At 44.7% G+C, this 27,986-nt stretch overlaps 2 protein-coding genes across 2 annotated transcripts in view; both read left to right on the top strand.

Moving 5' to 3' along the window:
- FAM47E (family with sequence similarity 47 member E) overlaps window positions 1-20,238 on the top strand; it is a gene marked incomplete at both ends in the record, with an annotated part of 42,045 nt that extends 21,807 nt beyond the window's left edge. The window contains 7 exons of the mRNA XM_079710584.1: window positions 70-270; window positions 5,012-5,167; window positions 6,709-6,786; window positions 8,994-9,050; window positions 10,913-11,031; window positions 19,082-19,381; window positions 20,064-20,238. Of these exons, the coding sequence (XP_079566710.1) occupies window positions 70-270; window positions 5,012-5,167; window positions 6,709-6,786; window positions 8,994-9,050; window positions 10,913-11,031; window positions 19,082-19,381; window positions 20,064-20,238 (1,086 nt within the window). The remainder of the gene's footprint in view (window positions 1-69; window positions 271-5,011; window positions 5,168-6,708; window positions 6,787-8,993; window positions 9,051-10,912; window positions 11,032-19,081; window positions 19,382-20,063) is intronic.
- Window positions 20,239-20,718: 480 nt separating this feature from the next.
- STBD1 (starch binding domain 1) lies at window positions 20,719-24,216 on the top strand (the record flags this gene model as incomplete). The annotated part of the gene is made up of 2 exons (XM_079696981.1): window positions 20,719-20,926; window positions 23,357-24,216. The coding sequence occupies 2 exons, from the start codon at window positions 20,719-20,721 to the stop codon at window positions 24,214-24,216; spliced, it is 1,068 nt and encodes a 355-aa protein (XP_079553107.1).
- Between the last annotated feature and the right edge of the window lie 3,770 nt (window positions 24,217-27,986).

The raw sequence follows: 27,986 nt of genomic DNA, 5'->3' as shown, positions 1-27,986 counted from the left end.
TAGATTAAAGAAGGAAGAAGGAACATGTCACCATTTGTCCTTGACTCATGCCCTGTGCTATTCTTCCAGGGGGGCCTGAACATTGATGAGGAGTTCATCCTGAAACAGTTTGACATTGACTGTCAGAGCAAACCAAGCTATAATGTGCTCCATACAATGAAACTCAACCAGGTTCCTCTGGAGCTAAAGAAAAGGATTGGGCTAAATAAACTGCAGGAGCCACAGTTTTTCCAGAAACTACACTATAAGCAGAGACTTCAGAAACCACAGGTAACTGCAAAAAGGGAGAAGAACTGAGAATCAAAGGAAATTAAATTGTATTAAAATATTAAATATTCTTGACTTCTGGTGCTTCAGAAGGCACTGACCTTTTTCAGTAAAATTCTTGAAATTTTTTTGATGTTTAATATTTGTAAAAAATACAATAAATAAACATTTGTTAAATGAATGAATATTTAATACATCTTAAAAAGTCAGTTATACAAACAAGGCAGGCCATTCAGCATTACTGTTAATATCTGAACAGTCATTATTTCTCTCTTTATGTGTTTTATATGTTGAGACAACCTCTTTGTGTGTTTTATATGTTGAAATCTATCCTTTATGTGTTTTACATGTTGAAATTCTAATAGTCATTAGAAATATACATGAATGTTTATAATTGCAAGAGTAAAATGCTGCAGTTAACAATTGTGAACACTGTGTATGTCCAAAGAATTCTTGAATTTTTACGGCGGTCTTTTCGACCACAGACCATCATTCTTGACCATATGCTTGCCTGATAATTAACAAATCGCTCAGTTTCCCAATACCAATTTCCTGTGAAGACAGAACAAGGAAGCAGAGATGAGAAAAAACAAGCTATGTTCTAAAGGGAAGTACTATGGGCCCCTAAGTACTTTTCTACACAATGTGTTAGTGCAAATATATATACACAAGTCAAATTGTGCCAGTCCAACAACAGATTTACATGCCTAAGTGTGGGTGGGAAGCAGGGAGATTATAGAGTTAGTTTCTCTGGAAGTGAAGATAATAAATTCCCTCTGTCTTTTACACATAATTTTTGATACTATATTTCCAATATTTTTGACAAACTAACTTTGTCCTTTCATAATTGAACATGATCAGCTGACCTATTTTTACATTCATGATGTTTCCCATCTTTGACTCTGTTGCATAAAGTTTATGAAAACTATGCATTCCATTACTAATTCAGCACTTTACATTTTCCATTCTCCTCTCATCTTTCTAAAGGGTAAAATGCAGAATGATGCTGGACAGGGAAATTATATCCATGTGGTTCAGGCACATGGGGCCTGAACCACTGCTTGTTCTGAATCTGGGCTGAATTAAATTGCTCAATTCTCTGTATTTACAAATAATTGCACAAATGCTGCTTTATAAAGCATGGTGGTTATTGCCAAAATCGAACTTTTGACTGGCCGATGGAGGATCACTATGCAAAAGTTCAAATAGATTTCCACAGAGTATCATTTTCCTTCCGCCTGGAGGACTTCCTTTTATATTTCTAGTGTAGATCTGCTGGCGATGAATTCTTCCAGCTTTTCTATGTCTGAAGATATCGTTGTTCTTCCTTCATTTTTTAAGATATTTTTGTGGGTATAGAATTCTAGGTTCAAAGTTTTTTTGTTTGTTTTTAGTCCTTTAAAAATGTTGCTCCACCGTCCTCTTGGTTGTGTTGTTTCTGATGAGAAATCTTATGTCATCCTCATCTTTGTTTTTCTGGACCTGTTTTTTCTTGGCTGCTTTTAATACTTTCTCTTTGTCACTGGTTTTGAGTATTGTGATTATTATACACATTGGTGTATATGTCTTCGTGTTTCTTGTGCCTGGAAAAGTTTGATCCTTTTGGGTCTTGCTTTTAAGAACTGTTGAGAAGGGTCAAAATAATGTTTAGTCTAGGGCTAACTCCCTACTACTGATGCAAGACCCTTCTGTGACTCCTACCCAGTATCCTGTGAACCTTTGAGTTTCCCAGGAGGGAACAGGCCCTGGCCCTGGCCCTGTGTGCATGCAGGACACTGTTCTCTCTAATCCTTTTGGTTAGTTCTTTCCCAGACCTCAGGTGGTTTCCTCCCAAACATACACAGATGGAGACCCTCTGCAAACCTCTGTAGTTCCCTCTCTGTGCAGCTCTTTCCTTTCTGTTACTCTGTGCTGCAAACTTTAGCTGCCTTGGTCTTCCTGGACCCTCAGTTCTGTCTTCTCAACTCAGAAGGTCCACTAGGTTCCTCCTGGGCTCATTCTCCTGCTCTGTGGCCTGGGAACTCTCTGAAGACAGTGAACTGGGGCAGTTGGGGGGCTTATCTCATTCACTTTTTGCCTCTCAGGGATCACTGTCCTTTGCTACTTGATGTCCAGTGTCTCATAAATATTATATATATATATATATGTATTCAATATATATCTATATTTCGTTTTTTGGTTGTTGCAGGTAGAAGGATAAATCTGGTCCCTATTCCGGGGATGGAATCTCCATCTTTATTTTCTTATTCCACATACTCTCAGGCCTGTTATCCTCTGCTCTTTGATGTTCTTTAAAACTCTGAGCTTTTCGACTACCTTACCTTTGCTCACACTATGCTCTCTGCCTGATGTCCCCCTCTTCTCATGTCTACACTCTTACATCTTCCTTTAGACACAGGTCAGATGACAGTTTTTCCATGGAGTTTTCTCCAGGTCGTTCGGTTGACATTAATTTATTCTTACTTCTAATCTCTCACAGCAGTTTGTGCCTCTATTGTAGCATGTTTCTCTTTGCCCTGTATATTCATGCATCCATTTATTTATACATTAATTCAACAAACACTTCTGAGCATCTGTTACTATGTGCCGAAAAGTGCTGGGAGCAAATGAAGGACTGTTTCCTGCATTTAAGGAGCTTACGGTCTAGTGAGGTCAAGGGATAAATGACTAACTATAATGAAATGATGTCATGGTTCATCCGGGTTGTAGGAAGAAGTAACCAGTTCCACAAGTCATGGGCTGAGGGTGGGTACAGGTAAGACTTCACAGAAGAAATTATGTTTGTACTGAATCTTGAAAGATCACCAGGTACCCAGCAACCTAACGTATTCCAGAGCTCAAGTTCTTTAGTGGAGCAGTATGTAGATTGCGTTCCTCTCCCTTCCTTTCTTTTTTCCTCTCTTTCCTCTACTACCCTCCTTCCTTTAATTCAGTGGTTCTCAGCCAGGGCAATTTTGTCCCCCTTCCTACCCCCACACCCCACCAGGGATATTTGGCAACGTTGGAGATGACGTTTTTGGTTGTCACAATTTGGAGAGGCTACTGGCATCTAGTGGGTGGAGACCAGGAATGCTGCTCAACATCTTACAATGCATAGGACAGCACCGCTGCCCCCCACCTCCAAAAGAGTTATCCAACCCAAAATGTCAATAACGCTGAAGTTAAGAAACCTGATTTTAACCCAACAAATATTTATTGAGCACCTGTTGTGTCCTAAGTATTGTTCTAGATGCCAGGGGGATGTAGCAGGGAACAAGCTCAGAAACTTACATTTTAGAAGGTGAGAGGTGAGACAACAAACAATCAGAAAAATATACAGCATATCAAGCAGTGATAAGTGCTGTTCAGAAAAATGAGGCAGGGAAAGAAGACAAGCAGTGTTGTGAGGGGTTACAGTTTTTGAATTGGGTGGTCAGGGAAGATACGACTGAAAAGATGACCTGAAATAGGTAAGAGAGTGAGCCATGTGGGCGTCTTGGGGAAGAGCATTATGGAGAGAGAGCAGTGAGTGCAAAGGCACTGAGGCAGCAGTGTGATAGGTGCTCTAGAAATTAGCAAGGAGGTCAGTCTGCTTGGAATGGAAGGATCATAATGCTGAATCCAGCTCTGAGAAGGGACTTCCCTCCCCTCTGCTCTGTCCCATCATCTCTGTTTCAGGCAGGTGTTTCTGGCTTGACTCTAGAATGGCCACACGTTCCACCTCATAGCTTAGATATGAGTGAGAAGAGGGAGGAGCAGGGTCTTCGTGTTTCATGTTTCTTTGTCCTACACAAGCATTAGACCTCCTTTCATGATGAGACAATGAGCGGGTATTGCATCACAGCATCAGGCTGTGAACCAACAGATGCACTCCTGAGGAATGGGAGAAAGAAAGGAAAGACATCTCTTCCTCCCCCTCTTTCTCTCTTCCCCCCCGACTCTTTCTCTTTTCCAATTAAAGAGGCAAGAGGGACTTCCCTGGTGGTCCAGTGGTTGAGACTCCACGCTCCCAATGCAGGGGGCCGGGTTCGATCCCTGGTCAGGGAACTAGATCCCGTATGCTGCAACTAAGAGTTCACATGCTGCAACTAAAAAGATCCCGCATGCCACAACTGCAGGTCCCACACACGGCGGCAGTGAAGATCCCACGTGCCACAACTCAGACGTGGTGCAGCCCAATAAATAAATAAATACATATTTTTTAAAAATTAAAAAATAAAGAGGCAAGAGACTGGTGTTGAATAGCATTTGGATCAAAGGTAGTGTACCATTTACAAAGCTGAGTATAGAGCTGGGCTCATAGAGAGGCTGATAACTTATTATTTTGGTTGACTGAGTATTGTTGAAGGTCATTACCCTTCACTGAAATATGTGATTCTTACATGAGTTCTAGCTGCTTTACATAATTCTCTCATTTAGTCTTCCCAACAACCCTATGGGGTAGATACTATTATCTCTATTTTACAAATGAAAAATTTAACTAACTTGTCCATGGACTCATAGCTACTAAGTGGGGAAGGCTGGATTTGAGCCCAGGTTTGTCTAAATCCAAAAGCCATGCTTAACTACCACATTATTTTCTCAGTCATGAACTTTTCATGTTACCTTTGTAAATCAAAGCACACTGAAACTTCATAAAATACTTTGGCAAGGAGTAACCATAAATTAAAAATAAATGATACTGCTTCCATAAGCTAAATCTTAGGTTTATTGAAATGACAAACCAAACAAACTAATGAAATTGGGAATTATGTTATTTCTACAGAATCCTCATAAACCAAAGTGGGTAAAGATGAGGTACGGAGCATGGTATCTGAACACCAAGTTGTGGAAAAAGCAAAGAGCCGATGAACCTTTGGTTGACCCCAAGGTCTTACATAAAGCTCAAGATGAGAATATTAAAAAGGAGCTATGGGAACAGGTATGTGTATATGCTGAGACTTGATCATCTGAGCTGAAGGTGGTCACAGTGCAAGTGCCACCTCATATTGAAGTCAATTCACAAGACATGGGTGCAGTTGTGTGCTGGTAAGGGACACTATGATGACATGGCTGTCTTGCTGGAAACACATGACTTTTGACGATTCTTGATTGAGTTCATTTGGAAGGTGAAATGGTCTTAACTGAATTACAATGATATAAACTTCTACATCCCAAATTTTAAATTCCAATAAATAAAAGGAAAAGCCAAATGAATGCATGAATACCCCTAAGATGTTGGGACTGGATCAAATCTTTTTTGATTATCATGCCCTTTGGAGTTAAGATCTAAAATTTGTGGATATAGATTGAGTAGGAAAACACTCCCGTTTCTTCCTCTACCACTCTCAATTCTGGTCAGCAAATGTGTCGGGTTTTTTTCCCCACACCAAGCAATTCTCTAATTCCCTGACACCAGCTGGATGTCCTACAATTTTACTCAATTCTGACACCACCTACCTGGAGAGAGCATCAGATCCCACAGGTTAAGGGCTCAGTCCCACAAAACTGCCCCCACTGCAAATGCCAGTCTCAAGTCCAGGTTGTCACCTGTGCTTCTGGCTGACTGGCTATAAATCAAAGGTTCACATGACACCCTCCTTGAGTTTGATCATCTGCTAGAACAGCTCACAGAACTCAGGAAAACAGTTTACTTAGAATCTAGTAAGATTACCAGTTTATTATAAAGAGGTACACTCAGGAGCAGCCAGATGGAGAAGATGCATAGGGTAAGGTATGTGGGGAGGGGCTTGGAGCTTCCTTGCCTTCTCCAGGTACCTTTGCATGTTCACTGACTTGGAAGCTCTCCAAACCCCCTCCTTTGGGTTTGTATAGAGGCTTCATTACATTGGTGTAATTGATTACATCATTGGCCATTAGTGATTAATTCAACCTCCAGCTCCTCTCCCCTCCCTGGAGTTGGGGAGGTTCAGCTGAAAGTGCCAACCCTCTAATCACGTGGTTGGTTTCCCTGGCAACCAGCCCACATCTAGTAGCTATCTAGGGGCTTTCCAAAAAACACTTCATTAAGATAAATTGCAATGTGGTTGAAAGGGGCTTGTTATGAATAAGGAAAGCTCTCGTCACTTAGGAAATTCCAAGGGTTTAAGGCCTCTGTGCCAGGAATGGGAAGAAGACCAAATATCTGTCTCTTATTATAAATCACAGTATCACAATTATTAATCTCAAATAGATTAGATTCCGGACATCCTAGGTCAATAATGATCTAATTGGTAAAATGTGTTGCTTATCCTTGATACAAGGGTAAGAAAAAGAACAGAGAAAGGAGAGAAGGTTGGATATCTTTTGAAAGCCTTTGTATTCATCAACTTCTGAACGTTATTTACACACATATTCCTAAATGAGAAGGAAGTCGTTTAAAATAACATACTTGATAAATGGCTAAGTGCTTTTAATTAGGACAAATATGAAATCAAGCTTCTGATAGCTGACCAGTTTTTTAAAGTGTGGACCCTCTTTTAGGAGGAGTTACTTGCAGACCTTCATGGACCAGTTGCCTTTAAGGATTTCATTCTGAGCAGGGGCTACAGAATGCCGAGTGTGAGTAAAGGGTCAGAAAGACCTGCTGAGGGGCTCACAGTTGTTGATGGGAAGGGGTCAGCGCCCTGACAAAATCAAAATACTTCTTCTACAGGGACACACCAGGACTCAGCCCTGGGAGAAGGGGTGTGCTTTCCCCAGACAGGGGCCCACAGATGGGATTTGGCGTTCTGCTCTTTTCATTCTGCCTGTTTGGCTCCTGCTGTCAGAGGTGCTGGCTCCCTGCTGACTCACCTTCCTTGAGTTTGGCCTTAATGGGGCCAAAGTGAAAGGGATCCATGTGCAGGGCGTGAGCCTGCTACTAAAACAATGAATTCTCCAGAAGTGTCAAGCCTCCTTCACTTCTACTTCTAAGGAGCCATGCTGGGGACTATTATTGTGCTATTTGCGGGGTACATGAGGACGCAGACTAGGGCAAAAGGTCACTTCCCGGACAGCCCTGCAGCCTCTTCTGTCTTTTTCCCACTTTATCTTTCCCTCTCCCTGAGCTTGTGCTGCTGGTCCCCCCCACCCCGCCTCCCACATGGAGGGCTCCCCCGGGAGGCCACAGATAACAAGAGTGGGGTGGGAGGCTGGCAGAGCGGACCGTTTAGCAGGAGGGCCTGCAGCCTGGAGATCTGTCCCCAGACCAGCTCTGTCACCATGGCAGGAAGCCAGCTAGGCCTGGGGCCCAAGTCGTGGCTGATAAGTTCTGTGTTTGTCCAGCGTCCCCTGTGCTCACGGCCCGTGGAGTCCTTAGGAGGACATGCAGCCAAAATGGTAGAAGTTCCTGGAACTAGGATACTGGATTTCTTTTTTTCTAAGAGCGATAGAACTAACAACAACTTACACTTACTGGCAAATAGATATATTGACCAATCTCAGATCCAGACTTGTTCAAAGTTAATCAGGCGATGTGAAGGGAAAGTCTAGAGTACGATAATAGACTAATGGGCTAGAAGATTCCATTATAGAACTAGGATGAAATCTCTCCAATAGCTCTGAGCATCAACAGTGGGCCTACATAAGTATATTTTATATACTTAGATATAAGTATATATCTTATATATAAGATACTTAGATATAAGGTATAGTTAATATACTTACACACATTTTTGTACTTATGTATTTATGTACCTGCCTTATCTGCATATATGGCCTACATAAGTATATTTTATATATTTATAAGAATAATATATAAAATATGCTTATATATTTTATATAACATAATTGTATGATTATATATTTATATAATATACACAAAATTATACTTAAGCATAAATATAATTATGTGACATATATGTGTATATACACACACACACATATACACACACACACAGACATATACTTCTTGCCAAGGAGATATATGTATATACATATATATCCCTATTTGCTCTTGACATTATAGTGACTCATAGTTTTTTCTTTAGTGGCAAAAGAGGATGTTTTATTCATTTTGATTTGTCCCCTGTTGGTTTAATCCATTCTGTTGCTGAACATTTAGTTCAATTTTGGGCAAAAGGAAGCATGCCTGACTCACTGGTTACTCTTTTAGCTGCATCAACTAAAGAGAGGTGATGCCCCTGGCTATGGCTGAGTCCCCTGAGAACACATGTCACTCAAAACCCTGGAATATTTTCTCCCTTTATTCTTACATCCTATATCCTCTATTTAATCAGTAGGATTTCAACTAAAAGAGAGGGGGGAATCTATGATGGTAAATTATCTATCTATCTATATATAAAATCATTACTTATTTAAATTTATATGTGAGCATTCATTCTCTTTTTACCCCCTTAAATGTCTATGTACACCTTGTATACATACATGTTTATGTATGTTACATGAGCATACATACTTACATACACATTCCAGTATCTGCTGCTGGATTAACTGCTCTGTGCATTACCTACAGCTTCATTCCCTCAGCTACACAGAAGTCCCAGGCCTTTAATAGCAGAGATGAGCAGCACAAGGCTGTGCCGAGCTGGGCCGGGCTGGACTTGGCCACAGAAAAAGTGTGAATTATATCTAGATATTTCTGATGGTGTGCAACTACCTTCCAAAGTCCACCATCTCGCGTGGTCTATCATCGACATCAGATTTTGGGTCCTATCAGGATATACATCAGAGTGTGAGATTGTGAATTCGGGTATGGTAGTGGTTGTGACTAGACTACAATTTTCGTTTGCCAATTTAAAGGAGTTTCTCTCATCTTTTTTTTTTAGTTCCTTGAGAAGATGTATATGAGGAAGGAATGTAAATGTGAATGTAACAAGACTTCTGTAAAATAACCCAAGCACGGAAGAATCTTGGGAAGATGATTAGACAGATTTCATTTACTATATACTTGGCTATTTCTCTCTCTCTTTAAACATTAAACAAAATCTATAATGAATGTCCCACCATAGTTGTACAATTTTGACTTGGCAACATCCATAAAATTTATAACTAATACTTACAAACATTTCAGAATAGTCTTCTGCTTCAGTTAATCAATATTTTATATATTTTATCAACCGTGAGATCACTTTCATATTTGGTAATCTAACATTTTGGTAGCACTGTCAATATTACATAGTTATATCAACATTTGTAAAAATAAATAAAACCATAAAAAAGCAGAATTGCTCTATTTCATTTTCCCAGAGTATTATTTTCCCTGGTTTTGAGTGAATAGCTCCTTTACTCTTTCTTTACAATATAATTTTCTTTCATTTTGAATTAAGCTTACTGAGGGTTTTTTGGCATGTTAATCTTGATAATAAATATGTACCTGTAATATAATGTCATGGGTCCTAAAGTTTAATGGAAACTCAAGATGACATATTTTTACATTAAATTTTTAAAAATTATTTTATTTAACATGTTAATGCTCATGTTAGGAAAATTAGAAAATATAGAGTAACAAAAAGAACCTAGAAAATACAAATACTTCCTATAGAGTCAGCAGTAACCACTCTTTACTCATTGGAATGCATCCTTCCAGATCTTTCCCTCTGAATACACTCTGGATAATTTAACCAAAGGAATTTATTAAAAGGATATTGGATCCCACAGTTTTATCAGTTATAGTATTTGTCTTCAAATACAGAATCTCTGGGTGATGGATGACCTTTCATCCTCTGGGTCTGTCATGATCCCATTTCAATAATCTGTAGGCTGTAAGTGAGTCTTTACTATACACTCTATGCATCTGGACACATTAGGGTGATGGAGTACATGACAGAAGCAATGAACCCACAGTGTCAGCCCATTGCTGTGAAATGAGTTTCAGTGTTGAGTGGGATACCGTGGTGGTGAATGAGCATGCAGGAAGTGTAGGAATGTTGGTGTGGGCAGAAGTTTGTTAAGCAGGAAAGCAAATCCAATTGCAGAATAGGTTGCTATTCTAGTCAGGCCACTTTCCTCTGACTCCCTTGCTGTTTCAACTTGTCATACCTGCCCGCATGGTAGCCCATGGGAGCCCCAAAGCCTGAGAGCCCAGAGGAGGCATCCAGGTCTACCAGGCAAGCTGGGGCAGGATTCTGACATTCAAGTGCTGAGCCAAGATGGTGTTGGTGGTGGTCTGGAGAGAATTCATTTCTTTCCCTGGACACATTGTTCCTGGCTTTGTTACATTCAAGCCTAATTCATATCAGGGACTCAAGTTTGGTTTTAATTACTGGACAATTATTCCACAGAAGCAGTAGCCAGGTCAGCCTTCGTGAGGGGAAATCCAAGTTGCTGAACCCACGTGGAGCCTGCATTTCTGCCTCCATGCCCACTTTGCTCATGAGATCACTGGGCAACATTGGAACTTCTGGAGAAAGAAGCGGGCTGGCATGCAGAGGATAGGTCAAACTTTTCACCTGATTATTGAGCGCTTGCTCTACAGTGGAGGTCCTTTGGTGGGTATTCACAAAGAACCAAATACTCTCATACTCTGGATCCATTCTGAGCGATCCCCTGTACACCTCTTCTCCCAAATCTCTTTGTCACTATCCCTGCATTCTTGATCCTTCCAAGTCTCTGGCTACTAAGCTAAGCCATCAGCTGCTGACCATTAGTTGGTGACATGCACCTCAGCCCATTTCTCCTTTCAGACAAAGTGGTCAACAGGATGAAATGCTTACATTTCTGTCTACTGGAAAATTCCCCTTCTCAGCTGTTCTTCAGGGCCACCCTTGAGTTGGGCTACAGTGTTGTGGCAGTCCACTTGTGGCTGCTGCCATCATATAGTGGAGGTTGTCTGTTTCATCACCTGGACGTAGAGAACGTTCCCAGGTCAGTTGTGTAGGCTGAGGAAGATGGCAGTGCGGTAGGAGCGGGCACACCATGCAATTTGTTCTGTCTTCAATTCCTGGTCAAGCCCAGTCCTAAATAGAAAACTTTCACTTGATTACGAGAAGCAAAATAATTTGGTAATTACATGTGTGGACTTTGGAGCAGGAGGGCCTGGATTCAAACCAAGCTCTGCTACTTATTTGCTATATGACTATGGGGCAAGTTGCTTATCCTCTCTCTGCTTCAGTTTTCTCATCTAAAGTAATAAGGATAGTAGCAATAATAGCAGTACTATCTATCTCCCAGAATTGTGGTGGGGCTTAAAGGGAATGTTACCAGTAAAGTGATTAGAACATAGCCTGGCACTATGCACACACACTAAATGTTAGCCGACTTTATGGCTTAGTGGATCAGATGACCTTAGTTGACGATGGGCACCAGTCGCTTGGTTACCTAAGGTCTCATGATCAGGCTGCCGTATTAACTGGTGCCAAGCAACAAACGGAGATGGGTTTCTCTAAAGTAGAACAGTTACACGCCACAGAGCTCCTGGCTCAGCTGCAAAGCCCTGGGGGCCTGTGCTCCGATTCACCTTTCTGGACACGCCAAAGCTCCATTCAGCAGCTCTCTGTGCCACAGGTGCTTCGAGCACACTGGATTCACTGGATCAGAGGGCAGAGATTTCTGGACCAGCTGAAAGCCTTCTCTTGCTTCAGGCTGCCCTCAAAGCCGGCAACCTCTCAGATTACTAAAGAAATGAGCTGAAACAGCACCTCTAAATCTGGCCTCCAAAATCCAAAGAGAAGTGCAAATCATTATATATTATTTCCAACACCCAGATATAATAGATGTAAATAACCTCAAGAGCACAGATACTAACAAAAAGGTGTTAAAAACCAGGAAGAGATGAGGTTTTGAGTTTTGTTCCCTTGGTTTTAATATAATTTAATTTAATTGTAAGTCTATTTAAGTTTTCATAATGACTGTGTTTACCAACCAACTTGCTAAATTCCTGAAAATTTAACAGTTGGCTTTTGTGAGCTAGGATAAACTGCCTCTAGCACACGGGTAGCATTCAAGGCAGTGAGGGGTGTTAGGGGTGAAGAATAAAGAGAGTTGGCTACCCCAGCCTCCTGCCAGCCTATTTCCACAGAGGTCATTACAGAGTCTTCGCGCAAAGTGGGAAAATCCTCACCACAGAGGGAGTTAGGGAGAATTTCTCTGACAAGGAAGGCTGCAGCAGTTTGGGTCTCCCAGGGAGCAAATGGCAAAAGGGCATTAGATGTTTGAGAGTTTTACTGGGAGCAGCCCAGTAAAAGCAGCCCAGTGGGAGCAGCCGAACATAGGGAGAGCTTTTAGATTCTGATGTGTGTGTGATCCCTGCGGAAGGACAGAGGGAGAAAAAGAAGATTTGGTCTTGAACTGCAGCACAGTTCAAATGAAGGTTTGGCCAGGCCAATGGGGAGACCTCAAGTCAAGGTCACCAAGAGGAGGAGTCGCACGTTTTGCTAAAATGGGCCTGTCTTGGCACTTCTGCATGCTCTGTCGTTGGCTGGGAGCAGCCCAGGGGAGTATGGCCTCAGCGAGAGGCCAAAGATCCAGAGGGGGAGCAGCTGGGTCCATCAGTCATTTGTGTGCCTTGCAACAGGAGATCTGAGCAGCATATTTTCATAGGGTTGGGAGTTTAGGGAACTTGAAGCCAGCTGAACATTCCCCTATGTTCACAGTTCAGCATTCAGGGTCTCGCTCTTTCCCAATCTATACTCTGCCTTCACCTACGAGATCTTACAAAGCTGTGAATTCAAATGATATTTTAATTCAGCAAATTAAAGGATCTTTTTTTTTCTTTTTCTTTCTCAGTTCAATAGCTGCAAGACATGAGATTACTTTAGACAATCCCAAGGACTTCCTGCTTTGGGAGGTTTGTGTTTGTTTAAAAAAAGGTCCACAAATTATTTGATACACCTGTCTTCAAAATGCAGTGTCTAACCCCTTTTCCCTTGGATGTGGGCTGTACCTAGACTTGAGTTTAAGGAACAGAATGTGGAAGAAGTGATGAGGTGTCATTCTGAAACTAAATCATGAAAGACATTGTGGCTTCCTCCTTGTTCTCACTTGAATCACTTGGGAGAGACTAGCTGCTGTGTTGTGAGGACACTCAAGCTGTCTATGGAAAGGCTCACATGGCAAGGAACTGAAGCCTTCTGCAAATAGCCATGTGAAAAGCCATCTTGGAAGTGAATCCTTCAGCCCCCATTAAGCCTTCAGATGAGATTGCAACCACTGCTGACATCCTGACTGCAACCATATGACAGATCCTGAGCCAGAACCACTCAGAGAAGATGCTTCTGAATTCCTAACCCATAAAAATGACTCTAATGTTTGTTGTTTTAAACCATTAAATTTACTGATTATTTGTTATGCAGCAATAGATAACTAATTGATTTTTGTGCCTGGAAGTGGGATGCTATAACAAGAATGTAAAATGTGAAAGGGAGCAGGATTAAGAAGTGGGTTGAAACTGGAAGAACTTTGAAGAAACTGTTGGCAGAAGTCTCATAGACTGTGAAGAGGCTGTGGGTGAAGACTTGCAGGAAAATGAGGTAAATGCAATTGGAAATTGCAAGAAGTGGTCTCTTCGTTATGTAATAGCAGGAAGTTTATCCATACTGTCACCTGAAGTAACATGGAAAGTAGAAAAACTACCTAATGAACTGGTGATGTAACTAAGGAGATTTTTATACAGAGTGTTGAAGGTACCACCTGGTTTCTTGCTGCTTATAGTAAAATGCAAGAGGAGATCGATAAGCCAAAGGGACAATTTAACCAAAAGCAACAAGGACTTGATGGTTTTGTAAACTCCTAGCCTCTCAGATGACAAATGATGTTTAAATTAAGAAATGATTTGTAACAAAGATCAAATCCAAAAGGACATATAAAAGGACATGCCAGGAAAACATGGTCTAAAGATGAATCCAAGGATGTAATTGTTAAATCCCTTGTTAAGGCCTCAGAAAGTTCAAAGATGATGCTTCAGAGTACATTCAGGCGGACAAAAATTCTACTGAAACTTTTAAAAGTGTGCCTCACAGTTTTAGTCAAACAATAGAGCGTCTAAGAAAGTGGAGGATGTTGTTCTTCAGCATATTCTCAAGGTAGAGAAGGGCTTATCTTCAAAATATTTGTGGGAAATTCCCTGGCGGTCCAGTGGTTAGGACTCTGTGCTTCCACTGCCTGGGGCCCAGGTTCGATCCCTGGCTGGGGAGCTAAGATCCCGTAAGCTGCGGCCCCAAATAAAAGAGATTTGTGGTTTTGGCTCTTGAATAATGATGTGGACTGTCTAAGATTCACAGGAGACCTGCAAAGTTTTATGAAGAACTATAGTTCAATAAACACTGCCAGCTTAGACTAAAATGGGGGTTGTCTAGAAAGGGGCTAAGTGTATTTTGCATATGAGAGCAAACTGTTACTGAAGTGAATGTAGGTCAGAATTCTTTCTCAACCTCCCCCTCCAAAGTCATGCCTGCACCACTCCTGCACCAACAGGCCAGCAGAGCTGCTGCAGATTATTCTCAGTTCTGGCACCTCACTGATAGCCATTATATTGCCCATCATTCATCATGTTATCTTCTTTGATTACTCATTAATGGTGTGTTTCCCTCACTAGAGTATAAGCTCATGAGGGCAGGGAATGTATAGATTTTGCCTAGTGTCCTGCAGAGTGCCTAGAGTCCTACATAGTTGGGGCTCAAACTATGCATTTATTGAATGAATGGATGAATAACAGGAATGGTGAAGCACCAAAACATAAGAGGCAAATTTCCGGAAAAAAATTTTTTTTAAGAATTGACAGTTATCTTCTTGGGAGAGAGTGAGGTAGACTAGAAAAGGACATACCTAAGCAAAACTATGATGAGGGCAAAGTTTGAGGTGACCATTATCCCCTGTTTCTTGTCTTCTTCCTCTTTTCAGTATTATTCTTTAACTGCTTCCTGATCCCACCCACCTACCCAACCATGGCACTGTAAGTATTGGTAACTGTTAAAATGTGTCAAAAAGAAAGTTGATGTGTCGCCAATACCTTAGAGTGGATTTGCTTGATATTTTAAAATCTAGAGGGAGAACGAACCAAAGGAATGAATTTCTAAAGGAAAAATTTCCTACAGTGGCTCCTGCCTCAGAGGGGTGGCGAGGGAAGCAGGGCTTCTCCAGTCCTCCACACCAGAATGTACAGTGCCACCTGCTCTGCTCGCATAGAAAGTAGGTTCTATGTTTTTGCTCATGCTGCAGGAAAAAAATGGGCTAAGTCATGAAAGAATACAACAGACCAAAATAATTTCTTAAATGGTCAAAGTCACCAATAAAAAAAAATTAAAACAAGGTATCAATTTTTGTCTATCAAACTGGCAAAGACTTTTTTTAAGACAAAACTAATATTGGCAAAAATGCTAAGAAAAAGGTGCATATATTCAACTTGTGAAAGTGGGAAAAGATACAGACTTTTTTTTTTTTTTGCGGTACGCGGGCCTCTCACTGTTGTGGCCTCTCCCGTTGCGGAGCACGGGCTCCGGACGCGCAGGCTCAGCGGCCATGGCTCACGGGCCCAGCCGCTCCGCGGCATGTGGGATCTTCCTGGACTGGGGCACGAACCCGCATCCCCTGCATCGGCAGGCGGACTCTCAACCACTGCGCCACCAGGGAAGCCCAGATACAGACTTTTTGAAGGGCAATTTGGCTATCCAAAGCCTCATTAAAAAAAAAAACAAACAATAAATAAGCAACTTTGTGTGTGTGTGTGCGTGTGTGTACATATGTATATAGCCTTTGACACAACAATTCAATTTCTGGGAATTTTGAGTGAGTAGAGGGCCAGGGATGCTGCTAAACATCCCATAATGCACAGGCACCCCTTCACCATAAAGAATAATCCTGTCTAAAACATCAATAGTGCTGAGGTTGAAAAAGTCGGCCCTATAGCATGTGATCCAAGAGAAGGCAAGGAGGAAGCACAATGCCTTTTATAACCTAGTCTTGGAAATCACACATCACCACTTCTGCCATATTCTATTCATTAGAAGTAAGTGGCTAAGTACAGCCCACCTTCAAGAAGAGAACTGAACTCCTCCAAATTTCCTTCGAAGGGAAGAATTTCAAATAATTTGTGGCCATAGTATAAGACCAGCGCAGTCTGCCTTTTAGCCACAAATTATTTATGTTGCTCTCATATGCCAAATACACTTATCCCCTTTCTAGACAACCCCCATTTTAGTCCAAGCTGGCAGTGTTTATTGCACTATAGTTCTTCAAAAAACTTTGCAGGTCTCCTGTGAATCTTAGACGGTCCACATCATTATTCAAGAGCCAAACCCACAAATCTCTCTCTGTTTTTTTTTTTTTGGCCGCACTGTGCAACTTGCGAGATATTAGTTTCTTACCTTTTAGTCGCCAATATGTATTTAAGATTTAATTACATTGCTGTGTGTAGATCAAATTCATTGCCGTAACAATTTCATAGCATTTCATCGGCATCCACCATATTTTACTTATTATTTGCCTACAATGTGCAGCCAGGTGGCCTTGAACTTACGGTTATCCCAAATAACACTATGTGCCCCCTTACAGTCTTGTGCAATCTCTTGGCCATACATGTTCAGGAGGGGGATTGCTGGGTCATGGGGTATACGCATACTTAATTTCACAAAATTCTTCCAGATTGTTCTCCAGATTGTTTATACCGGTTTACTCTCCCATCAGCAGCATTGCACCTCTCTAATATTTGCCTTTCCGGTGGATGTAAAATGGTGTAACATCCTTGTTTTAATTTGCATTTATCTAACTACCAGTGAATCTGAGCATTTTTGCATCTTTTGCTAGTCATTCATTTATTCAACCAAAAATTACCCTGAGTGCCTATTATGTTCCAGGCACTGGGGAGAAGCATCCCTTGTTCATTTTATACTGGATCTCGTGTCAGGTTTTGTGGGTTTTTTTGGATTAGTTTGTATGAGTTCATCCTATCTCTACATATTAGTGCCTTGTTAGTTTTAACAACACGAAAATCTGCTCCCCATCTGGATCTACCTGCTAACTTTGTCTATAGCAGCCTCACTGACGAGATAGCCTTATTTTGATGAAGTCAAGACATTTTTTGGCCTCTTACATTATGCAATATCACAATGAGAGTCTCTTGGATTTTGTTCTATTAGCAGTAGTTTGACCATTTACATTCAGGACTTTATTCTATCCGGCGTCCACCGTTTTACATGGTACAAAGTAGTCATCTAACTTTATTCTTCTCTACGTGGTGAACTGGTTCTCCTGACACAGATTTTCCTTTGCTGTAAAGGTTTCATCATTCAGCGTAAGAGATCTCAGCCTGGAGTCTATTCTGGAACTAAGATGAGTCAGAGGTTTGCACTTAGAAAATGTCCTTATGAAATATGAAACTGGGCAGCTCCAATGTGACTGCTTTGCAGAAGGTTTGACTTGTGGTTAACATTACGTGGAGTAGCAGAAGCCAGCGGCTTGACAGCAACAGACAGGTGCTGGTGGTGAGTACATTTCCCTAATGAGGTGAGGGCTTGCAGAGAGAGGAATTACAAACCCAGAGCAAGGCTGACATTCACCGTAAATGTTGGAATACTACCAGAGGGATACGCTGGTATCACACATCCAGATTTGCACACTCACTTCTAAAATGTATGCTTTGAAATTTGGACATGGTTTAAAAGCATTAGGATTCAATGTAGCTAGAGTTTTCAAGCAGGAGTCCTGGGAGGTCAGAACACTGGGTTGAAATCCCAGCTTGGTCACTCACCAGCTGTATGACCTTGGGCAGATTACTCCTCTCAGGAATTTAACATGAGATAATCCTCATAAAGCACTTAGCTTAGGGCCAGTATATATTAGGTATTCAACGGACAAAGACAATAAAAAGGCCTATTACATAACAAACTTTGTATTCTGGGGAATACAAAGAATAAACAAACTCTGGCCCTCAAGGGATTTATGATCTAATATGGGGATGAGATAAACGACAAAAATAATTATACCATAAGAGAAAACGTTGTATTTTGCTCTAATAGAGTTACAGTACGTAATCAGAGTTCAAAGAAAAGAATGGCATATCAATTTGAGGGCTGGGGGCTAAGAGTGGGATTGGGGGCTAGGGAAAAGTTCATGGAAGGAAGTGGGTTTTGGGAAACGTCTAAACCAATGAGAGGAGGCTCCCGCCATTTGGCTGGAGTTCAGGTGAACGATAAGAGAAAGGCCTGGAGAGGTTGTTGGGGTGTGTCAGGGAGACCTTGAAGGCTAAAATGGGGTTGGATTTAGTCTGGTAGACAGAGGAGATGCCCTACCCAGGCTGTGCTTTAGGAGGATTAAATCAGGAGTGGTTGCAGACTGGATCACAGCCAGAGGGGAGGGAGGTGCGGGAGGATGGTAAGGTCTGGACAGGTGAGGGGGGTGTGAACGGAGGCGCGGGCACTGGGAAAGGCAGGAAGGGGATGCAACCGGCCTGTGATGGAAGGACCCACAGGACTTCCCAAGGCAACTTCTTCCCCCAGCGGCCATTTCCTTCCTACCTGCTCTGCTTTCCTTAAAAACTCACCTGGGCTTCCCTGGTGGTGCAGTGGTTGAGAGTCCGCCTGCCGATGCAGGGGACACGGGTTCGTGCCCCGGTCCGAGAAGACCCCACATGCCGCGGAGAGGCTGGGCCAGTGAGCCATGGCCGCTGAGCCTGCGCGTCTGGCGCCTGCGCGTCTGGAGCCTGTGCTCCAGAACGGGAGAGGCCACAACAGTGAGAGGCCCGGGTACCGCAAAAAAAAAAAAACTCACCTGGATTTCCTTTCTCTCACTCAGCTGATAGCTAACCTCACTCACGGGCCCCTGTGTATCTCAAAATGTTTCTTTTGTACCTTCTTTTCCTTTTCCACGCCTGTTTCCTCCTCTCCGTTCCTCCGAGGCCACCCCTTCCGCTGGTGTTCTTGACTTCCTCCTTCACGCAGAATCCCCGTCCAGGATTTCGCGTCCTCCTCACATCTTCCTCTAGGTCTCGGCTGGCTCTCTCCTGCGACGAACTGAACAAACGTGCCCACGTGTCTCTGGGTCTGAAAGAGCTTCCCTTAGGCCTTGTTCTCTTCTCAAGCGACACTTCGATTCCTCTCCTCCCCTTGGCCTCCAAGTTTCTCTGGAGTGGGCTCCCTCCACGTCGGCCTTCGTCACAGCCTTCACCACGTTCACTCCTCGGCCTTCCGAAGCGAGCTCCCATCCCACAAACACTGCAGAGTCACCAAGGACTCCCACTGTTTTCTGTACCTGACTTTGCAAACAAGGCTCGAGCCCGGGGCACGTTGGAACAATTTGTTTTACCAGAGGAGCCATTTTAGTAATCATTCCAGCTGTGGTCTTAGCAGTTGGATGTGGGAGCGTGTAGGTCAAGGAAAAGGCTCACCCTGCAGATACAAACATGGGAACCGTTAGCTTGAAGTTGGTGTGTAAAGCCATCAGATCAGCAGAGGAGTGAATTTAGAAAGAAATGTGTATAATTCTTAGTTCCCAGGTTGTTGTTGCTGTTTTGTGAGGATCAAATTAAATGCATACATTAAACACCTGGCACACCGACAGCACTTAACAAAGACGGTTGCAATTTTTTTTTTTTTTTTTTTTTGCGGTACGCGGGCTTCTCACTGCTGTGGCCCCTCCCGTTGCGGAGCACGGGCTCCGGACGCACAGGCTCAGCGGCCATGGCTCACGGGCCCAGCCGCTCCGCGGCATAGTGGGATCTTCCCGGACCGGGGCACGAACTCGCGTCCCCTGAATAGGCAGGCGGACTCTCAACCACTGCGCCACCAGGGAAGCCCGCAATTTTTTATTAATAACCCATCCGGAGGAGCTTGCGTCTGCACAACATCCAGTCCAGAGGAGGGCGCGCACTTTTCGACAACCACGCACCCTCAGCAATGACTGGAGGCGGTTAAGGTGATTGGCATTTACAGATGGATGGATCTCAGTCCAGTCCTTTCCTTTTACAGGCGGGGAGGCGGAGGCTTGGGGACGTTAAGCACAGCTAACTGGCGGAGGAAAGGAGCTTCCAACGCGCCCGCTGTATGGGTCTACCCACCCGGCCCGGCTGCCTCGCCCGCCCCGCCTCCGCTCTCGCCGCAACCTCGCGTGTCGCAGATGCACATCGGCCTCTTCTGCGTCTAAGTGCCAGAAGCTCGGGCCGCACTGCTACTGAGTGTCTGTGGGGAGGAGGCGCCGAGGTGGCCGGCGCTGTCCCAGGCGGGGCTGGACCTGAGCTGCAGCCGGAGCAGGAAAAGAAGGCGGCGGGTTTGCGCACGAGAGCCGTGCGCCCTTGGACTCTTCACGCGCGCGGGACGCACTTGGAACCCTGCGCCGGGTGCTCCCCGCCGCCGGCGACTGGCGGGGTCGAGAAGGGAAAATGTTGGAGAAGGAGGGCGCTCGCGTGTCCGCCTTGCCGGAACCTGGGGCTGCAGCCCCGGGGCGGGGAGTGGGGCGGGGCTGGGAAAGTTGAGTTTTGGTCGCGGAGGGCTGGGCCCCGCGCGGGAGAGCCCGCCACCGGGGACCGTAAAAGGCTGCAGCGGGCTGGGTAGGTGTGGTTCTGCCTGCGTGACCCGAGCCTCCGTCTCGGTCGCCGTCGTCTCCCGCAGCTGCAGCCTCTCAGTCATGGGCGCCGTCTGGTCCGCCCTGCTGGTCGGAGGGGGTCTGGCCGGAGCGCTTTTCGTTTGGCTGCTGCGGGACACGGGAAAGGAGGAGGATGCGGAGCAGGGGAAGGACGCCTCTCCAGGGGAGGCTGCGGCTCCGGGAGACGATCAGGGTGGTGGCGGCGAACTGAGCCCTGGACCTTCTGGGCGGGAGCTGGGCACCAAACCAGGTATTCTTCCTCCCTGTGTCTCGAGGGCATATCTGCCGGTGGGCTCTGAAGTTACCCGCGGGAGGGGGCAGGGGGCGGAAATCCACCTGGAGGTTTCCCGAGGGCTAGCTTCTCCTAACCCGGGCAGGACCCTCCCCGCGGCTCGCGTTTTCCCCGGCTGGTGCGCAAGCGCCGGGTGGGGTTCTTGCCCTACACCGAGGCCCTGGGGATGCCCAGGCGGTTTGTCCCAGGTCCGCGCCCCGCTGAGTCGCTGCCCTCGGCGACCGCCCCTGAGGACCTGCCCCTGCTCCTCCAGCGGGGATGGGCTCCTCCGCTTGGCGGAGCTTGGTGCAGTGCGGGCGGCTGCAGCGGCGGCGCCCCTCCCGGGCCTTCGGAAAGGGGTGCTTAGGGTCCGGAGATCCCACGACCCTCTCCAATTTCTGTCCGAGCAGGGACACTGTCTCGGTCCCAATCCCATAGCCTCATGGCCTCCCATCCCTCACCCCATGGAAGAGCCGTGTTTGGGAACACCGGCGCAGCGAGCAGCCCCCCATATCTGGACGCTTCTGTCGGGGAGGCAAAGTTCAGGTTGGACTCTGGCCCTGAAGGCTTCGGCTGAAGCCCTGAGGCTGCTCGATGGCCGCCCATTTCGGAGCTGTCGGCCCTCCCCCACACTCACCCGAACAGTGCACGTTTGTCTGAAACCCCAGGGAAGAGACACTTAATTCTACCCCGACGAGTACAATTGACATCTAGGTTTCCATCTCTATATTTTAGACCCTGTGTACTAGGCAAAGTTAAGAGCACTGGCAGAGAACCTTACCTTCCAGCGCCCTCCCTTGGCAAGCTGCCCATGCCTGGACTCCAGCCTAGTGGTGAAAATAACATCTGTAAACTTTAGTGGAGTGGCGTTCATGTGTAGCCACTTGAAAATCTGCCCCTGTGCCTCTCCTGCAGAGAGCTCATTTATCTTCTTTTCCTGAAAGCCTAACTCATGTTTCAGGTCGAAAGACTGGGGATTCAGAGTAATATTTGTTTACGTCTCACTTCCAACACCACCATTAAAAAGAGACAAAATTAAACAAGACCACCTTCTTCCCACCGCCATCCCCCACCCCCACCCCGCCAATCCCCATATGCTGATTGTATGGTTTTGGGGAATAACATCTTGTAGGGCAGTGGTCCCCGACCTTTTTGGCACCAGGGACCGGTTTCGTGGAAGACAATTTTTCCACGGAAGGGGGCGGAGTGGGAGGGTGGTGCAGGCGGTAATGCGAGCGATGGGGAGCGGCAGAGGCAGCTTCGCTTGCTCCCCGCCTCTCACCTGCTGCTGTGCCGCGGGTTCCTAACAGGCAGAGGACTGACCGCTACCTACCGGTCTGGCCCGGGGGTTGGGGACCCCAGTTGTAGGGAGCTCTTTGGACTATCAATGAGGTGGCCAAGAAGGAAACTGAGTCTTTAGGGAGCTTGGATTGTGTAGTCTTAAGAAAAAATATTTTTATTTATTTATTTGTAATTTATTTATTTATTTTTGGCTGTGTTGGGTCTCCGTTGCTTCGCGCGGGCTTTCTCTAGTTGTGGCGAGTGGGGGCTACTCTTCACTGCTGTGCGCGGGCTTCTCATTGCGGTGGCTTCTCTTGTTGCAGAGCACCGGCTCAGTAGTTGTGGCGCACGGGTTTAGTTGCTCCGCGGCATGTGGGATCTTCCCGGACCAGGGATCGAATCCGTGTCCCCTGCGTTGGCAGGCGGGTTCTTAACCACTGTGCCACCAGGGAAGTCCCAAGAAACTATGTTTTTAAAGTATGCAGTGGGAGGGGATATAAGATGCCTGTGTTTTGTCGAAGAGGTTCCTAATGCACATGGGGTGTGCAAGGCGAATCCAGTCCCCCTCCCCACCCTCACCCCCAACTCTTGCCCAGCCATGCACTGCTGTCCTTTGTATTCTCCCACAGTGACAGCTGCTGCTGACCTGCCCGCATCTGTGACAGCCAATCCCTGACCTGCACGCAGTTCCTGGGAGTACAAGTGTACTCATCTGGTTTGCAGGGTAACCGTGCAGCTCTTCGTCACACAGGCTGGACATTTTTTGATGATGGCAGCCAAACAACTTGACTTGGTTGCATGCCAGTACGGCCTGGACTGCAGAGATCCAGGACCATGTCAGGGTTACACTTCTGCCTCTACAGCTTGCCACCTCATTTACACTCTTGTGCTGGTATACCGACACTCCTGGATGTGCCTTTTATTACTGGGTATGCCTGTATATTCTTAGAGCACAGTTGGGAACACACCAGGTAATTACGTACTTGATTTTAATAGAGACAAATTTTGTGAACTGCAGATAGATTAGTAGCAAAGTCTTTAAAAACTAAGACTATTTTCTCAGCCTAACTGAACTTTTTTCTCACATGAACTGCACAACACTATTACACTTTTCCTTTTGTTTTTCAGAGCATCTTCAAGAAAGCAATGGATGTTTGGTTTCTACGACTAAAGGCCCTGGTGACCTGCAGGAAGTGGCATGGAGACTGCAGAGTCCTTCTGGAGAAGGCAGTAACCGTGACAATTCAAGAGCACATGTTCCTTCTGGACAATTTCCAGACACACAATCTCTAGCTACCTCTGAGACTGGTAACTCTAGAAGTTACTCTGACGTTTCAAGAAACGAAAGCCTTGGATCTCCTATAGGAGAATGGGGATTCCAAAAAGGCCAAGAGAAAACTGCTAAAGCAGCTCCATGTCTGGCAGAGAAGTTGCCTTCTAGCAACCTGCTCCTGGACAGAGCGCAAGAAGTGAGCCTTGCACAGTTGGACAGTCGGGCCCCGGCTGACCACGTGGACTGGGAGATGGTGTCCCGGCACTCATCTTGGGGCGATGTTGGTTTGGGTGGCAGTCTTGAGTCTCCAGTGCTAAGCTCTAAGCAGGGAAAGGACTATGACAGAAGCACTCTTGTGGAAGCAAGAGGTCAGGAAGTGGATGTGAAACCAAAAAGGGTAGGAGCAGTGTCTTCAGAGGCTCATCAGGTTAGTGTCAGCTTCCAGGTCCATTATATCACACGCGCTGGTGTGCAATGCCTTGCAGTAACTGGAGACCATGAGAGTCTTGGGAGATGGAACACTTACATCCCACTCCAGTGTAGCAAGGATGGGCTCTGGTCTCGTTCTGTACCCCTGCCAGCAGACACAGTGGTGGAATGGAAGTTCGTGGTAGTAGAGAATGGGGAAGTTACCCGTTGGGAAGAATGCAGCAATAGATTCTTAGAGACTGGCCATGAGGATAAAGTGGTTCACAAGTGGTGGGGGATTCACTGACTCAGTTTGCAAAGTATCGAAGAGGCTATTGCAGAACATGGAAGAGGTTAAGGTTGTGGATAATTTAAATAATTTAAAATAAAGGAAGTGAAACTTCCAGTCTAGCCATCAGAGTTGTTTCAGATTTGCTAGTGGCTTTTGTCTAATGTGTAGATAATGCTTCCATTGAGCATGGACTTTTTTTCCTGTGGCACTGATGGATGGATTTATGCTGATCCATCATTACTTTAGGGCTTGGTGGTCTTGAGGAGGCCTTGGCTAAACTTCAGATGTGCACTGCTCACGGAGCACAGAAACTAACCAGCTGCAGAGGGTTCAGGCTTGAGCCTTTGGGTGATTCTTGAAGCAGGGGAGTAAAACACCCCTTATTCAAAAGGAGATTTTGCACTGGTACAGCTGGAGAAATGCTCTCTTTAATCATACACACTTTATATTTAAAAATCGTTAACATTGGGCTTCCCTGGTGGCGCAGTGGTTGAGAGTCCGCCTGCCGATGCAGGGGACACGGGTTCGTGCCCCAGTCCGGGAAGATCCCACATGCCGCGGAGCGGCTGGGCCCGTGAGCCATGGCCGCTGAGCCTGCGCGTCCGGAGCCTGTGCTCCACAACGGGAGAGGCCACAACAGTGAGAGGCCCGCGTACCACACACAAAACACACACACACACACACACACAAAACAAAACAAACAAACAAAAATCGTTAACATCATATGGAACTGTGATTAGAAAATATCTGGTCACTAGATGTGATTAGCCAGGATATAAGGTAATGCATTAAGCCTTCCCAATGTTTTTTGCTTGATTTTACTTGCCATGTATGGTTTGAGGGGAGCAAGTCTGTTTTTGTCTTAATGATCAACGGCTGGTGTACAAACAAGGGGCCTAATCAGAGCCTGTTAGCAGGAGCAGCCCAAGAGGAAAGAACAGGAATGGGGATAGGGTACAGGCTGAGCAAGGTGGCCTGAATGACACCTCTTAGAGAGCTGGGAGCTACAGCCCCCGCCGGACTGCAGGGTTGGACACGCCTGTCATTTCCTCATGGCCCCTCGTCTCACAGCAGCTCTGGGCTGACAGATGGACTGCCCCATAGCAATCATTTCACCCTCTTCCCTCTCCCTTCATGCCAGTAGCTAACAAAATTATAACAGGAGAGTGATACGGAAGTACATCTTTGCTCTGGGAAGAAACATTTAAACTTTGCCATTATAACTGAAAAAAATAATAAAACCTGAGTTTTAACATCTTTATTAAATGTCTGAATTATTTGTATAAATCTTAGTACCATAATAGCTTAGATGTAAAATAAAATACTAATATTTTCTCCACTAATGACACAGAAAAAAAAGCAAACATCAAGAGGCACAGAGTCTGTTCTCCCTTTAGAGAAAAAGTTTTAGAATATTTCTTTTAAAACTTTACCTTTGTTTGGAGGGATATTATACATGCCTGTACTTGAAAATTAATTCTATATTAAAACAACTTTTAATAAGTGTAACATCTATTGGCAAAACAACGTTTAATCCTGGTTATAGATGGTCTTTGCTGAAAAGAGCCTAAACCCAACTGAAAATACTGTTAGAGAGTGCTTTAAGAACTGTTTTTGGCTCATAGCACTTTTGTGTTAAATTCACATATATTTTCTACAGACTTCACAATGAATTTTATATTGTACCAGTGAGGTCTTCAGAAGGCATTCACCATTACTGTACAGAATGCCCAAGCATTTCTATTAGGTCAAACTAAAGGTAAAACGATTTACAGTCAAAATCTGTTTAGAGTTCTATCATTAGCCATTTTATCATTACCTGATGAAATAAAAATCTTTCAGTAAAGCCAACTGACTTAAGAGATAACATGTAATACTAAACTTTACATTTTTAAAACTTATTTAAAATCGGATGTGCTTAGAGGGCGAAGCATAAGGGCTGTGGTGGTAACTTAGGCCCTACTTAGCGTGTCATCTGCACTGGTTACCCTGAGCGCCACCCGCTGTCACAGACCCCAGCGTGTAAGAAGGCTGCAACGACAGCAGCTTACTTCTCCCTCACTAAACAGCAGCGGGTGCTCCTGGCGGGAGGGCGGCTTTCCTTGCAGGTCATCACCCAGGCTCCTGTCCTGTGGCTCCTCCATCCCCTAGGAACTCACTGTCCTCTGTAAGCAGCCTGTGGAAGGGGAAATAAAGTAAGGAAAGACCCCACTAAAACTTTGGGCCAGAAAGCACCACAAACTGCTGTGTCCACGTGCCATTAGTGAGAACTGGGCAGGTGTTCCCAGGTAGGGAGAGGGGAAGTGGGGCTGGGAAACAGAGTCTCTAGTTGGGCAGCAGCTTCTCAGTGACAGCTGTACTATGGAACGGGAGTACAGGCGTTTTTGGACAGGTTGGCTTCTGTGGACACTGTTTCTGTTGTCTTTGGCACAATGTAAACATTTTTGTATCTGTTCTTCTGCTCTCCTTTTATTTGGTTCACATCCTGTAGTATCATACATATATTTGGTCTTTGTTCCTGGCACAGAGCTCCTCAAACCCTGGGAATTTCCTGAGAGATAGGAGTATCTTGTTATTCATAATGAGGCCCTTTAGATCACGCCTGAGCTTCTGCTAGTGAGGTGACTTAGATGGGGCCCCTAGATAGCCTCAGGCTGGGGCTGGTCACCGGAAAGACCAAGTGATCGGAGGCTTGCAACTTCCAGTGCCACACTCTGATCTCCAGGATGGGGAGCGGGGCTGGAGAAGAAGCTCTATAATGTCTCAAATGGTGAGATTTAATGCGCTTCTGGGTTAGCGAACACAAGGTGCCGGGAGCCCTGAGAGGGCACGGAAGCTCCACACCTCCACCCCATACCTTGCTCTGTGCATCTCTTCCATTTGGCTGTTCCTGAGTTATAGCCTTTATAATAAACTGTAATAGTAAGTAAAGCACTTTCCTGAATTCCATGATCAGTTCTAGAAAATTATTGAAACTTTAGAGGGGGATGTGGGAACCCCCAATTTATAGCCAGTCAAAAAGTATAGGTGGCCCGGGACTTGTGACTGGTGCCTGAAGTAGGGGCAGTCTTGTGGGACTGAGCCCTTAAATCTATAGAATCTGACACTAACCCCAGGTAGTGTCAGAATGGAATTGACTCATAGACACCCAGTTGGTATCCACAGAGAATTGGTTATTGGCGTTGGAAAACACTCCACATACAAACCCCACTAATTTATTAAACTCTAATTAAGGCAGACTGAATCCATTCAATCTGCAGAAGTTACCCACTGGCTGAAGAATAACAAACTTTTTCTTTCTTGCTTCCTAGTTATTAATATGTAAAAAGAAACTTTTCTAAAAGTTTTGATTACAGGCCACAATGTTTAGTTATGTGATTACATTCACTGATATTGACAGAACAAACAGGGAGTTCAGGGTCACAGAAGGAATCCTGGTCAGTACCTTGGAGTTTGTCCTCCCATTCTGGGCATTACACCCCATCTTTCAATTTCATGTGAAAGAAGCATTTTAAGCTGAAAAAAAAAAGACTATTGCCTTAGCACCACTAAAGATAACAAAAAAACACGTGATTATTCCAACACACTGGTATTAGCACAAAATAACACCTATTAGGTACTTTTGCATCTAGCTAGTACTGCTTTTAAGTTTTACTGAGGGAGCACTCAAGACTAGTTTATTTCAAAATAGAGTTTACAGGACAGAGTATCTTTTATTAAATTTTCACATAAAAAGAAAAAAGTACACAGGGCACTAATTATAAGTAACACCACAATTAATTGGG

Source organism: Hyperoodon ampullatus (assembly GCF_949752795.1).
Source record: "Hyperoodon ampullatus genome assembly, chromosome: 1".
Classification (NCBI taxonomy): domain Eukaryota; kingdom Metazoa; phylum Chordata; class Mammalia; order Artiodactyla; family Ziphiidae; genus Hyperoodon; species Hyperoodon ampullatus.
Note: the sequence above shows the minus strand (reverse complement) of the source record. Positions and strands in the feature narration are given on the sequence as shown.